The sequence below is a fragment of the Heptranchias perlo genome, chromosome 7, assembly GCF_035084215.1.
Source record: "Heptranchias perlo isolate sHepPer1 chromosome 7, sHepPer1.hap1, whole genome shotgun sequence".
NCBI classification, from domain to species: Eukaryota; Metazoa; Chordata; class Chondrichthyes; order Hexanchiformes; family Hexanchidae; genus Heptranchias; species Heptranchias perlo.
In genome coordinates this window covers 84,240,897-84,253,167 of record NC_090331.1, presented here as the reverse complement: position 1 = coordinate 84,253,167, position 12,271 = coordinate 84,240,897, and the positions used below count along the sequence as shown (strand labels likewise).

Sequence of the window (12,271 nt, the reverse complement as noted above, 5' to 3'; positions counted from 1 at the left end):
CTGGGATGCAAATGTGCAGATTTCCTGTGGCGAGTGAAGGTTAACTCTTCTCCATGCAAAAGTCTCGGGTGACAGCATGGGAACAAGGGTTCCACAGGTAGGACAACTAAGCTCTGAAGCTTCACCACTGACGGTTTGGATTGATGCAGAATGTTGGGGGGAGGGGTGCTAGAGCTGTTCTCGTGTTCCTCTTGTAACATTTGATGTTTGCCTCAAGTGTTAGTAACTCTTGAGATCCTGCTGGTCATAATATTGCAGAGAACAGCTCAGCCGCACATCTCCTTTATGTTGCTAACAGCGGCTTCATCAGTTTACTGATGTGAATGGCTCTGGACTGAGTCAAGGAGTTTTATACACAGGGAGACAATATTCTATTACTGGATATCTATCATCTTTGGAGAATTCTGAAGTTGAGGTTGGCTCGTGGGGCTAAGGATTTCTGATGAATTTACTTAGAATTCTGCTGGCTTTTTCACTGCCACTTGTCCGTGTAAAACCCGATGCAATCAGCAAGCCCGTTATATTGGTGAAAAGAAAGAACGGCATTGTGGACTTAGGAGTGATCAGCTCAGATATTATAGATTTTTATTTTTAAAAAATTGACATACAAACTATAAATAGCTGGTTTATTAAGGGTCAGAATAACATGGCGCTCTGACTGTGCATTACACAATGTAGAGAACCTTTGTGCTTTTGGACCGAACAGTTCTCGATGTGAACATTGGTGGTGAGCTCCGCAGTGAATTCCAAGACATGAGATGGGACCAGACATGACAATTCAGCAAGAATGGAAACACAAGACAAAAGGAGATTAATTAAGTCTCCATGTGGAGATGTAACTTAGAAGAAAATGTGAACAGTCTCGTATATAACAAAATGTACTAAAATCAGGCAAAACAAAGTGTTTGAAATGTTATGGAGTTCTAAAGCAGCCTGATAACAAGTGAGCACTGGTATTCAAAGGGAAGACCAGATTGTCTAGAGATAATTCTACGGACCACATTTTAATAGTATTTTTTTTTAAAACACACCTGCCTACACAATACTTTCCTTTAAATGTGTTGCAACCTCAAATATCTCCAGGCTGGCCCGGTACAGCCAGAAATAGTCTGCTTCAAACGATGTGACTCATCTAAAATAAAACTCCAATTAATAAAGCACTGTAAATATTATATTCTACAATATAAAGTGGTATATAATATTCCATGATTGATACAATGAAAATATAAAATACTTGGTGTTTGACAATTTTACAGGCCAGATGTTTCCTGTCAAGTAGATTTCAGCTGTCCAGATTTGCAGCTCTTTCTGAGAGGCGGTCAGAGCTCCAGAGTGGGACTGCACGTCAAAGTATAGCTTTAGTGCAGTTGTTCATCTTCCCACTGTAATCAAGGCTGTGTGAATCAGGTTGCTCAGCTAACCTGCACCAGTCAGTCTTACCCACTTATTTCAGATCATTAGCTCAAAAGTTGTGTTAGTAGATCGTATCTGGATTAAAGGGGAAGTGGATGGGCAAAGGACTGAATCCTTTTCAGAATGGGCTGGAGAGCAATATTTTTGGAAACACCCATGAATCAAACACTGCAAAATTGAACAATGAGAATTGTGACGAACTTTGGCTTAAGGGAAAGTAATCTAGTAATTGAGCATTGGAGTTTAACTCGATGAATAATGTTATCTACCTGGATTGGAGATAGTAACCAAACACTTTAAATTATTAGGCATGAAAGACTGGTAGGCTCTGGTAAACCCAGAGCTGGTCACTGTAGGCATTACCAACCAAATTAAATCGGTAACTGCATTCGCCAGGTAGTGTCTCAGATCTTAATACTGTGCAGGGTCGGCTGGAATTTGTAAAAGGAGTCCTTTGTGAAGGATAGAGTGATAAGTTAACTTACTATCTTCACAGCCTAGAGGTAGTAATTGAGTTTACCAGCACTGAGACTTTTAACTTTGTAACAACCCCTATTGGGGCTAGACCTTGCCACAGGAAGGATATGTAACTGGAAAAGGAGAAGAGTGTATCCTGGCAGTAACGTTCTGCTCTTTGTATAATCACTCTCACACACTGTCTTACAGCAGGAGCCCAAGAGAGGAGATACCAAGCTGCTTCTACCTGGGTTAAACTTTCTCGGAGCACCTCCTCCTCCGCTGAAGTTACTGTGAAACGGGATAAGCTCTGAAATTCACTCCCCCCCCACCCCCACCCAGTTTCCCAGTGGAAGCATGAGGGGAAATATCATGCGACTTTGAGAAATGATGTACTGTACGTCCACTCTCCCAGTCGGAACCCCTAAGGGAAGATGACTTCATTTGCCTAGCATTAGTCCCCTTCAGGGAACCTGTGCCGTTGACACACTTGCTTTCTTGGCACCAGAAAGCTGCAAGAAAAGATGACGTATCGTGACAGGGACAAAAAGGGAAAGGAAATCAGGAAAATATAAATTTAATGAAGTGGTGCAAAATATAGGTACGGCCTTCTGCTACACTGCCCATCCAAAGTCATGCCTGGATAACTTTAATCCTTTCACTGTTGAGGTAATCCCGCGACACCGCACACCCATCCCGTTCAGTACACGATCTTCCAGTGTGTCGGCTGCTCGCATTCCTTCTCTTGGTCACCACACAGCCTGTTGTAAGTGGTTTTGGGTTCGAAGCCAAGAATCTCCCGCTCCTCATGGATACGGAATGAGAACGTCGACACTGACGTTCCGATGAAGTGTCTGCAAGAAAAGCAAAAGATTAATTAATGAATTATGTGATACTGTACACCTCATTTTAGTTGTAGCAATCTGTAATTAATCCAATAACAGCAAATTAAAATTCATGAACGTAAACCAGTTTTGATTGCCTAAGGAGATCTGAGAGGAATTCCCCAAATTGGATTTTTCGCCTCTCTCAGGAGATAACACTGTTTCGGGTGGGCAGTGTATATACTGTGATACACATGGTATCACTGTTGCGTGGGACAGGCTGGATGGACCAGAGAGGGTCTTTTCATGTCCGTCGCTGTTCATATAAAAAGTTAGCATTTTACGCTATTGTATTATTGCTGATTTGCACGTCAAAGTTTGCAAAAAAATCATGTTTGGTTTTTTAATAAATATTTGTAATGACTATTCCACCTAAGGGATTAAGGAATGGATGGAAGAGTGAGAAGATATTTAGAAATGGTGTTGACCTGATATTTAGATAGAATACAGGAGCCAAACACACATTAATATAAATTGATGTCTTGTTGCACAGTGTAAATAACGTCTACCTCAAGCTCAGTTTCCAGCTCAAAAGAGGATTAGAAATTAAATGAGAGAAATTTAAAAATAAAAATAGTTGTATATTTTTGTATGCTTTTCGTTTAATTTGATGTTTTTCACTGTACTTAGAAATGATTTTCCCTTCAATTGAACGGATGTGATATAAACAGTAATTTGCAAATAACTTTACTCAGGATCTTCCAACAAGCTGTAGAGTTGTTACAGATACACGAGTGCTAGTGTGGTACCACATTTTTACAAATAGATGCAACTCTATAGTGCACAAGCAATAAAGCACCCCAGGCCCACTCGTTACATTAATGTAGTAGTATATCAAGGGTTATTTTTTGGGAAGTTATTTTCTTGACTCCGTTTCAAAGGATGAAGTGTTTATGACTCATTGTTTTATAGCCTTTGGTGGTGGTCTGCTGGATTGGGACTGCAGGATCTTGGACAGTGTCCTTGGGTTTCTCAGTTATGGGCTGTCAGGATGTATGATGTGTGATAATCTTAGTGGTGTACTGGCCTTTTATACCACACTTATGACCTATAGAATGTTACTAGAACTCCAGTGTTATTAGAATGGGACCAGGGATTAGGGACTTCAGTTATGTGGAGATGAGAGAAGCTGGGGTTGTTCTCCTTAGAGCAGAGAGGGTTAAGGGGAGATTTAATAGAGGTGTTAAGCCAGTGTTAAGTCTATCTGATCCCTGCTTCTACCTGGCATGAGCACAGATCCATTGGTCAATGATTGCGACTCCCCCGTCTCTGTATAATCGCAGTTCCTCCTGGGTCGGTTCAAATCGAAGCATCTCGGGGAGAAGGCCCTTCAGCTCCTTCAGGTCTAAAAGAATGAAGATGTTAAACTTAGTCATGGCCAGCTGTAATGGAATGGGAGAAACAGACTGCACCCCTTCACCTGTTATTCACTTATCTCTTTCATTGCGTACTACTCATTTCCATTTGGAGTGGTCTTCATTTTTACAAAGACTTTGCAAATTGCACACTTTATCAGCACCCCGAATAATGTATTTTGAGCTAGTCACTCCCTTATCAAGGAAAGTTTGTTTGTTCGTTCTTACCTGTCCATCTCCCTCTCAATGATAACATTCACTTGCCCCAAGTATTAGGTCTCACTGAACAAATGTACATTAGCTTTTTCTTTTTACAGATTACACCCAAGTGTGGAGTTGTAAATAGGTGTTTCAGCCTCAATACCATCAAACCCTGGCCTGACCCAGAGCTCCTCGTTTCCAACAACCCCCTTCCATCTTTAGCATCTGCTCTTCTCTTTGGCCTTCACCACCACTGCTCTGAAATGGAGAGTAAGAGGTGTAAACTTCAGTTCTGGGCACCTCATCTCAGGGAGGATATATTGGCCTTGGAGGGGGTGCAGCGCAGATTCACCAGAGGGTTAAATTATGAGGACAGGTTGCATAGACTAGTCTTGTATTCCCTCGAGTATAGAAGATTAAGGGGTGATCTAATTGAAGTATTTAAGATGATTAAAGGATTTGATAGGGTAGATAGAGAGAAACTATTTCTTCTGGCGGGGAAGTCTAGAACAAGGGGGCATAAATTTAAAATTAGAGCTAGGCTGTTCAGGGGTGATGTCAGGAAGCACTTCTTCACACAAAGGGTAGTGGAAATCTGGAACTCTCTTCCCGAAAAGCTGCTGAGGTTGGGGGTCAATTAAAAATTTAAAAACTGAGATTGATAGATTTTTGTTAGGTAAGGGTATTGAGGGTTACGGAACCAAGGCAGGTAAATGGAGTTGAGATACAGATCAGCCATGATCTAAGTGAATGGCAGAACAGGTTCGAGGGGCTGAATGGCCTACTCCTGTTCCTATGTTTTAAAAAAAGTCCACTTTCCTCCATGAAGGACAGTGGCTGAACGTTCAAGTTGAGATAGGCAACTTTGACACAGGAAGGGAATAAGTCTTTATCCCATCATTGTACGGACCAACATGGAAGTGTTCTAATGCGCTGCGTGAATTTAAAATAAAATGAGAAGCATACATGAAATGTGTGCTGAGGAAAAATGATGTCTCTTTGACCGTGGTGATGTCACTGTTGGTGCTTGCCATGTGCAGCCTGGAGAAGGAGCGCACGGAATGCCTGACCGCTGATAACCGTACAGCCTGGGATTATTACCATCCTCAGCTGCGTCTGTTGCCACAAACACTTTATCCAGTTTCAGCTCTTTCATGAGGCTGTGAATCTTCTTGGCTGTTCCCTTGATGCTGGGGACATCCTTTCTATGGCCCCAGATAAAGTCCTTTCTCCTCAGGTGCACGCCCAAGTACGGGCCACCCCTGGCAGTGCCCAACTTCACCTACAGCAGAAGGGATTAAAAAGCTCAAGGTCAGGTATGGTTATGCTTATCCCAGCGTTCATATCAAAATGCAGGACAGTAGATGCATAGATCATCCTTGTGCTCAAATCCCTCCGTGGCCTCGCTCCTCCCTATCTCTCTAACCTCCTCCAGCCCTACAATCCTCGGGGATCTCTGCGCTCCTCCAATTCTTGCCTCTTGTGCATCAATTTCATCGCTTCATTGGCGGCCGTGCTTTCAGCTGCCTAGGCTCTAAGCTCTGGAATTCCCTCCCTAAACCTCTCCGCCTCCCAACCTCTCACTCATCCTGTAAGATGTTCCTTAAAATCTACCTCTTTGACCAAGCTTTTGGTCACCTGTCCTAATATTTCTTTAAGACTACGGTGTTTGATAACGCTCCTGTGAAGCGCCTTGGGACGTTTTACTACCTTAAAGGTGCTATATAAATGCAAGTTATTGTTTTCTGTTTTTTTTTAACTCCCCCAGTTACAGAGCCAGTGTGCAGGCTGGGATCAGCTAACTCAGCACAGACCCAGAGCTTGGAGCTGGAACTTTGTGTGTGTGGCTCAGTACCATATTTACCTAATAAACCATCAGCAGAAGTCTATAAGAAGAAACTTGGTGATTGCAATTAATAGAATTAATTTTGCTGCATCTCTGAAAAATCTAAACAAGTGAACATGCTTACCAGCCCCACTACTCCCTCCTTACCAGTTCCATGGAGTCAGTCCCAGGGGCTAAGCTCTCCCTTGCCTCCATAGAATCTTACCACACAGAAGAGGCCATTCAGCCCATGCTGGCTCTCCGAAACAGCTATCCACTTCACCCATTCTCCTACCCTTTCCACAGGCCCTTTTACATTCTTCTTTTTCAAATATTTATCCACTTCCCATTCAGAATATGTTGTGGATTCTGTTTCCACCACTGTTTCTGGTTGGGTATTCCACGTCCTAACAACCTTCTACTTAAAAAAAAATTCCTAACTTCTCCCTATCCATCTCTAATTATTTCTTTTCGCTCCAAGGCTCCATTTCTCCCCACACTCTCACAGGAAGTATTTCATGAGAGTATCTTTTTAATATCAATGTTGACAAATGTTTGTTTTGTTGCTTATCAAGTGAGGACACTGCAACGAAACCGAGGATTTTTTCACTTTATCCCTCAACGATCCCACCGTGAAAAACTTCTTTTTTATTCGTTCATGGGATGTGGGCGTCGCTGGTGAGGCCGGCATTTATTGCCCATCCCTAATTGCCCTTGAGAAGGTGGTGGTGAGCTGCCTTCTTGAACCACTGCAGTCCGTGCGGTGAAGGTTCTCCCACAGTGCTGTTAGGAAGGGAGTTCCAGGATTTTGACCCAGCGACGATGAAGGAACGGCGATATATTTCCAAGTCGGGATGGTGTGCGACTTGGAGGGGAACGTGCAGGTGGTGTTCTTCCCATGTGCCTGCTGCTCTTGTCCTTCTAGGTGGTAGAGGTCGCGGGTTTGGGAGGTGCTGTCGAAGAAGCCTTGGCGAGTTGTTGCAGTGCATCCTGTGGATGGTACACACTGCAGCCACAGTGCGCCGGTGGTGAAGGGAGTGAATGTTTAGGGTGGTGGATGGGGTGCCAATCAAGCGGGCTGCTTTATCTTGGATGGTGTCGAGCTTCTTGAGTGTTGTTGGAGCTGCACTCATCCAGGCAAGTTGAGAGTATTCAATCACACTCCTGCCTCGTGCCTTGCAGATGGTGGAAAGGCTTTGGGGAGTCAGAAGGTGAGTCACTCGCCGCAGAATACCCAGCCTCTGGCCTGCTCTTATAGCCACACTATTTATATGGCCGGTCCAGTTAAGTTTCTGGTCACTGGTGATCCACCAGGATGTTGATGGTGGGGGATTTGGCGATGGTAATGCCATTGAATGTCAAAAGGAGGTGGTTAGACTCTCTCTTGTTGGAGATGGTCATTGCCTGGCACTTGTCTGGTGTGAATGTTACTTGCCACTTATCAGCCCAAGCCTGCATGTTGTCCAGGTCTTGCTGCATGCGGGCTCGGAGTGCTTCGTTATTTGAGGGGTTGCGAATGGAACTGAACACTGTGCAATCATCAGCGAACATCCCCATTTCTGACCTTATGATGGAGGGAAGGTCATTGATGAAGTAGCTGAATATGGTTGGGCCGAGGACATTGCCCTGAGGAACTCCTGCAGCAATGTCCTGGGGCTGAGATGATTGGCCTCCAACAACCACTACCATCTTCCTTTGTGCTAGGTATGACTCCAGCCACTGGAGAGTTTTCCCCCTGATTCCCATTGACGTCAATTTTACTAGAGCTCCTTGGTGCCACACTCGGTCAAATGCTGCCTTGATGTCAAGGGCAGTCACTCTCACCTCACCTCTGGAATTCAGCTCTTTTGTCCATGTTTGGACCAAGGCTGTAATGAGGTCTGGAGCCGAGTGGTCCTGGCGGAACCCAAACTGAGCATCGGTGAGCAGGTTATTGGTGAGTCAGTGCCACTTGATAGCACTGTCGACGACACCTTCCATCACTTTGCTGATGATTGAGAGTAGACTGATGGGGCGGTAATTGGCCAGATTGGATTTGTCCTGCTTTTTGTGGACAGGACATACTTGGGTGATTTTCCACATTGTCGGGTGGATGCCAGTGTTGTCGCTGTACTGGAACAGCTTGGCTAGAGGGGCAGCTAGTTCTGGAGCACAAGTCTTCAGCACTACAGCCGGGGTGTTGTCGGGGCCCATAGCCTTTGCTGTATCCAGTGCACTCAGCCGTTTCTTGATATCCAGGTCAAGGCTGTAAATGCCGAGTAATGCTTCAGTGCCGAGTAATGCTTCAGTGCTTGCAGGGTTCATCCATACAGAAATGTTTGAAAAGAGCTCTATTCTACCCCAATAAGTGCCTTACCCACAACCTCAACACAGTGCTCCGTCCTATACCATCATGAACATTTCCTTACCAGCCCAAATCACTGTTGTGGGCCAAGCTGTGCTAAATTATGGGTCGCTTTGGGCTGTGGACTCAAAACTCTTAAGAACCGCTTGCCCAAAGGAGTCATTTCACATAGAACCCATATAGCCCGGACAGAAAGTAAGAACTTGCATTTATATAGCACCGTTCACATCTCTGGGATGTCCCAAAGCGTTTTACAACCAATGAAGTACTTTTGAAGTGTATTCACTGGTGCAAAGTAGGAACTGTGGCAGCCAATTTGCGCACAACAGGGTCCCACAAACAGCAATGTGATAATGACCAGATAATCTGCTTTAGTGATATTTATGCCTTAACCAACATTGGCCAGGACTTCAAACCCACTGTGCATCCCATTCCCATCGGCCGCCTGACACATTCTGAACTCCAGCAAGGCAGTTTGCTGCTGTAGCTTTTAGCTTTACTTTGGTTGCAGCTCACCTTCATCCTGGTCCAATCCTCGTTGTAAACTGTCTTATCCATTTCATCCGTAGAGTTTAGATGCGTTGCCCTGAATTCATCCCCGACCAAACGCAGATGTTGAGCAAACACCATGCTTCGCCGAGCCTGTGAGGGGCAGGAAAGAAGAAAGACTTGCATTTATATAGCGACTTTCACGACCTCAGGACATCGCAAAACGCTTTACAGGCAATGAAGTACTTTTGAAGTGTAGTCTCATTTGTAATGTAGTGAATGTGGCAGCCAATTGTACACAGCAAGATCCCACAAACAGTAATGAGGTAAAAGACCACATAATCTGTTTCAGTGATGTTGGTTGAGGGATAAATATTGGCCAGGACACCAGGGAGATCTCCCCTGCTCCTCTTCGAAATAGTGCTATGGGATCTTTTATGTCCACCTGAGAGGGCAGACGGGGCCTTGGTTTAACGTCTCATCTGAAAGACAGCACTCCCTCGGTGCTGCACTGGAATGTGAGGCTAGGTTTTGTGCTAAAGTCTCTGGAGTGGGACTTGAATCCATGACCTTCTGACTCACGAGACTCCTAAAAGCTCAGGCTTATTAACAGCACGTGGAGAAAGTGACTGAATAAACAAGTTTAACGTGACTGCTTGGATTCCATCCTTCAGTGAAATTTAACGGGTTCCCTCTGAGTGGTACTTTGGCCAGTTTCTGACAGGTGCCCGGGGATAGATCAGATTTTACTGCATGAGCAGTACAGTGTGCGGTGCTGCACAGCATCAGTTCCCCTGTTCACTGTAGATTTAGATATTTGTAAATTACTCCTAAGAAGCAATTTGACAGGGCCAATATCATTGACTGCTCAGCCAAATAGCAGATGGACTTGCTTGTTCCAAGTTTAAAAAATTAGCGTGTTAAACTGTTGTGCTGGTGGATTTATGGGTGCAGTCGTGGAAGCAAAAAGAATAAACAAGGATGAAGTCCAGTGAGAAGTGAGGGTTTGAGGAATAATCTGAAAATGTCCCACGGATTGGGGAGAGGGTAGACTATGGACCTCAGCCGATAGAAAGCTTGTTATAGTGATCATGAGTTTGACTCATACTGTTTCTGTATGATTGAAGGAGCTTCGAGTGATATGTACGGTAGAAAGTATGCGGGGTAGGGGGGATGTACTACTGTACTGTGATTGTATAAGGCAAATTCCCAAATTGCATCTACAGCAATATAATAACTCACGTCCCAGTAACTTTTGCCCGCGTAATGGTCATGAAGGAGATTTTCTGCTCTGTCTAACATTACAGACCTAGAACATAATCAAAAATCTGGTCAGGATCTCTGCAACATGAAACAAGTAACAAAACACTTAAATGACCCATTTTGTATTTCCTGCGCCATATATATCAAAGGTCACTCCCAATGCTGCCTTTAAAGAAAAGAATGAACTTGCCTTTCACGGCCTCAGCACGTCCCAAAGCACTTTACAGCCAATGAAGTGTAGTCATAGTTGTAATGTAGGAAACGTGGTAGCCAATTTGTGCACAGCAGGGTCCCACAAACAGCAATTAAATAAATGACCAGATCATCTGTGTTTGGGTGCTGATTGAGGGATAGCCAGTGTGTTAGCTGGGACACCGGGGAGCACTCCCCTGCTCTTCTTTCAATAGTGCCTTGGGATTTTTTTTGTATCACCTTGGAGCGCAGACGGGGCCTCGTTTTAACGTCTCATCTGAAAGATGCACGTCTGACAATGCAGCACTCCCTCAGTACTGCACTGGGAGTGTCAGCCTAGAATATGTGCTTATGTCCCTGCAGTGAGACTTGAACCCATGACCTTCTGACTCAGAGGCAAGAGTGCTACCCACCGAGCCACGGCTGACAATGATTTTTAGAGCCTAAAAATGACTCTCCCGCAGGTTTTTCCCGTGCTCCACAGAGTCTCTGTAAGGCATTGCCTCCTAATGGCACAGACATCAGATCGGGAATTCACTGCTCAGGGGAAATCGGAGGCAGAAACCTGCATCCCATCTCTCTGGCAATTTTCTTTAATGCATTGAGTAAATAAAGTGATGTGCCTTAGCTCCGAGTGCAGGACACCACCAAGGTTGATGGGAGTAAAAGAGAAGACCAGTTAAATCAGGAAATTGTAATTAGATGAGCTCCAAACTTGAGTTTTAAAAGCCTGAGTTTTGTAGAAGACTGAGGGATAGTCACTTTTAGAGGTCTGAAGAATGAGTTACAGTGGGGAACTGCATGAGGAGTTTTGATTTCAACACAGTGGAGAAGTAAGTGTGTGAAACAGTACATTCAAAAGAACCACTGGGAATTCAAAGGAACGATGACGACAGTAATATTGATAAAGTGGGACAAAAATAAGAAAGCTCAAGACAGTCAGAGGTTTGAGGCGAAAAGCGAGAGAAGGATTGTCTCACATGATGAACTTTTGTAATATCGGGACAGTATTCAGGTTTTGCAGAGGGAATGCTTTATAGGGAGTTAATTGTTGAGTGTTGCAACAGAAAGAGGAAACTAAGCTCTTGTGCCAGATTTAGCAATGGAAGAGATGTTGGAATTCTATTTGAGGTCAAAGGAGATTACGATAGATGAAGGGCAAATGGATGGAGCCATCAAAGTTAAGAGATGGTGGCTGTTGGTTAGACTTGGAGATTGAAGAAACTGTTGATGCTTCAACTATGATGCTAAAAAATACTTTAGTAAAGGAATTATTACCAGAAACATCTTTCTTTAAACAAATTTCTTTCTAAATATTTGATATTCTATATCGGCAACACAGAAATACCCCAGGATCTTTCAGTTCTCATTTTACATACATAAAAAAACACTATGCTTTAGGGTGGATAAAGGGGAACCAGTGGACGTAGTGTATTTAGACTTCCAGAAGGCATTCGACAAGGTGCCACATAAAAGATTATTGCTCAAGATAATGAATCACTGGATTGGGGGTAATATTCTGGCATGGGTGGAGGATTGGTTATCTAACAGGAAGCAGAGAGTTGGGATAGATGGTTCATTCTCGGACTGGCAACCAGTGGCGTTCCGCAGGGGTTGGTGCTGGGTCCCCAGCTCTTTACAATCTATATTAACGATTTGGAGGAGGGGACCGAGTGTAACATATCAAAGTTTGCAGATGATACAAAGATGGGAGGGAAAGTAGAGAGTGAGGAGGACATAAAAAACCTACAAGGGGATATAGACAGGCTGGGTGAGTGGGCGGAGATTTGGCAGATGCAATACAATATTGGAAAATGTGAGGTTATGCACTTTGGCAGGAAAAATCAGA

The 12,271-nt window shown here is 44.0% G+C and overlaps 1 protein-coding gene across 1 annotated transcript in view; it reads right to left on the bottom strand.

The window, feature by feature from the left end:
* Positions 1-560: 560 nt before the first annotated feature.
* Positions 561-12,271, bottom strand: part of pofut2 (protein O-fucosyltransferase 2) — a 40,352-nt gene continuing 28,641 nt past the window's right edge. Inside the window, exons 5-9 of the mRNA XM_067988000.1 lie at positions 10,210-10,276; positions 8,995-9,120; positions 5,411-5,591; positions 3,975-4,098; positions 561-2,723 (exon numbers count right to left, since the gene is read on the bottom strand). Coding sequence (XP_067844101.1) covers positions 2,570-2,723; positions 3,975-4,098; positions 5,411-5,591; positions 8,995-9,120; positions 10,210-10,276 — 652 coding nt within the window. The 3' untranslated portion in view covers positions 561-2,569. The remainder of the gene's footprint in view (positions 2,724-3,974; positions 4,099-5,410; positions 5,592-8,994; positions 9,121-10,209; positions 10,277-12,271) is intronic.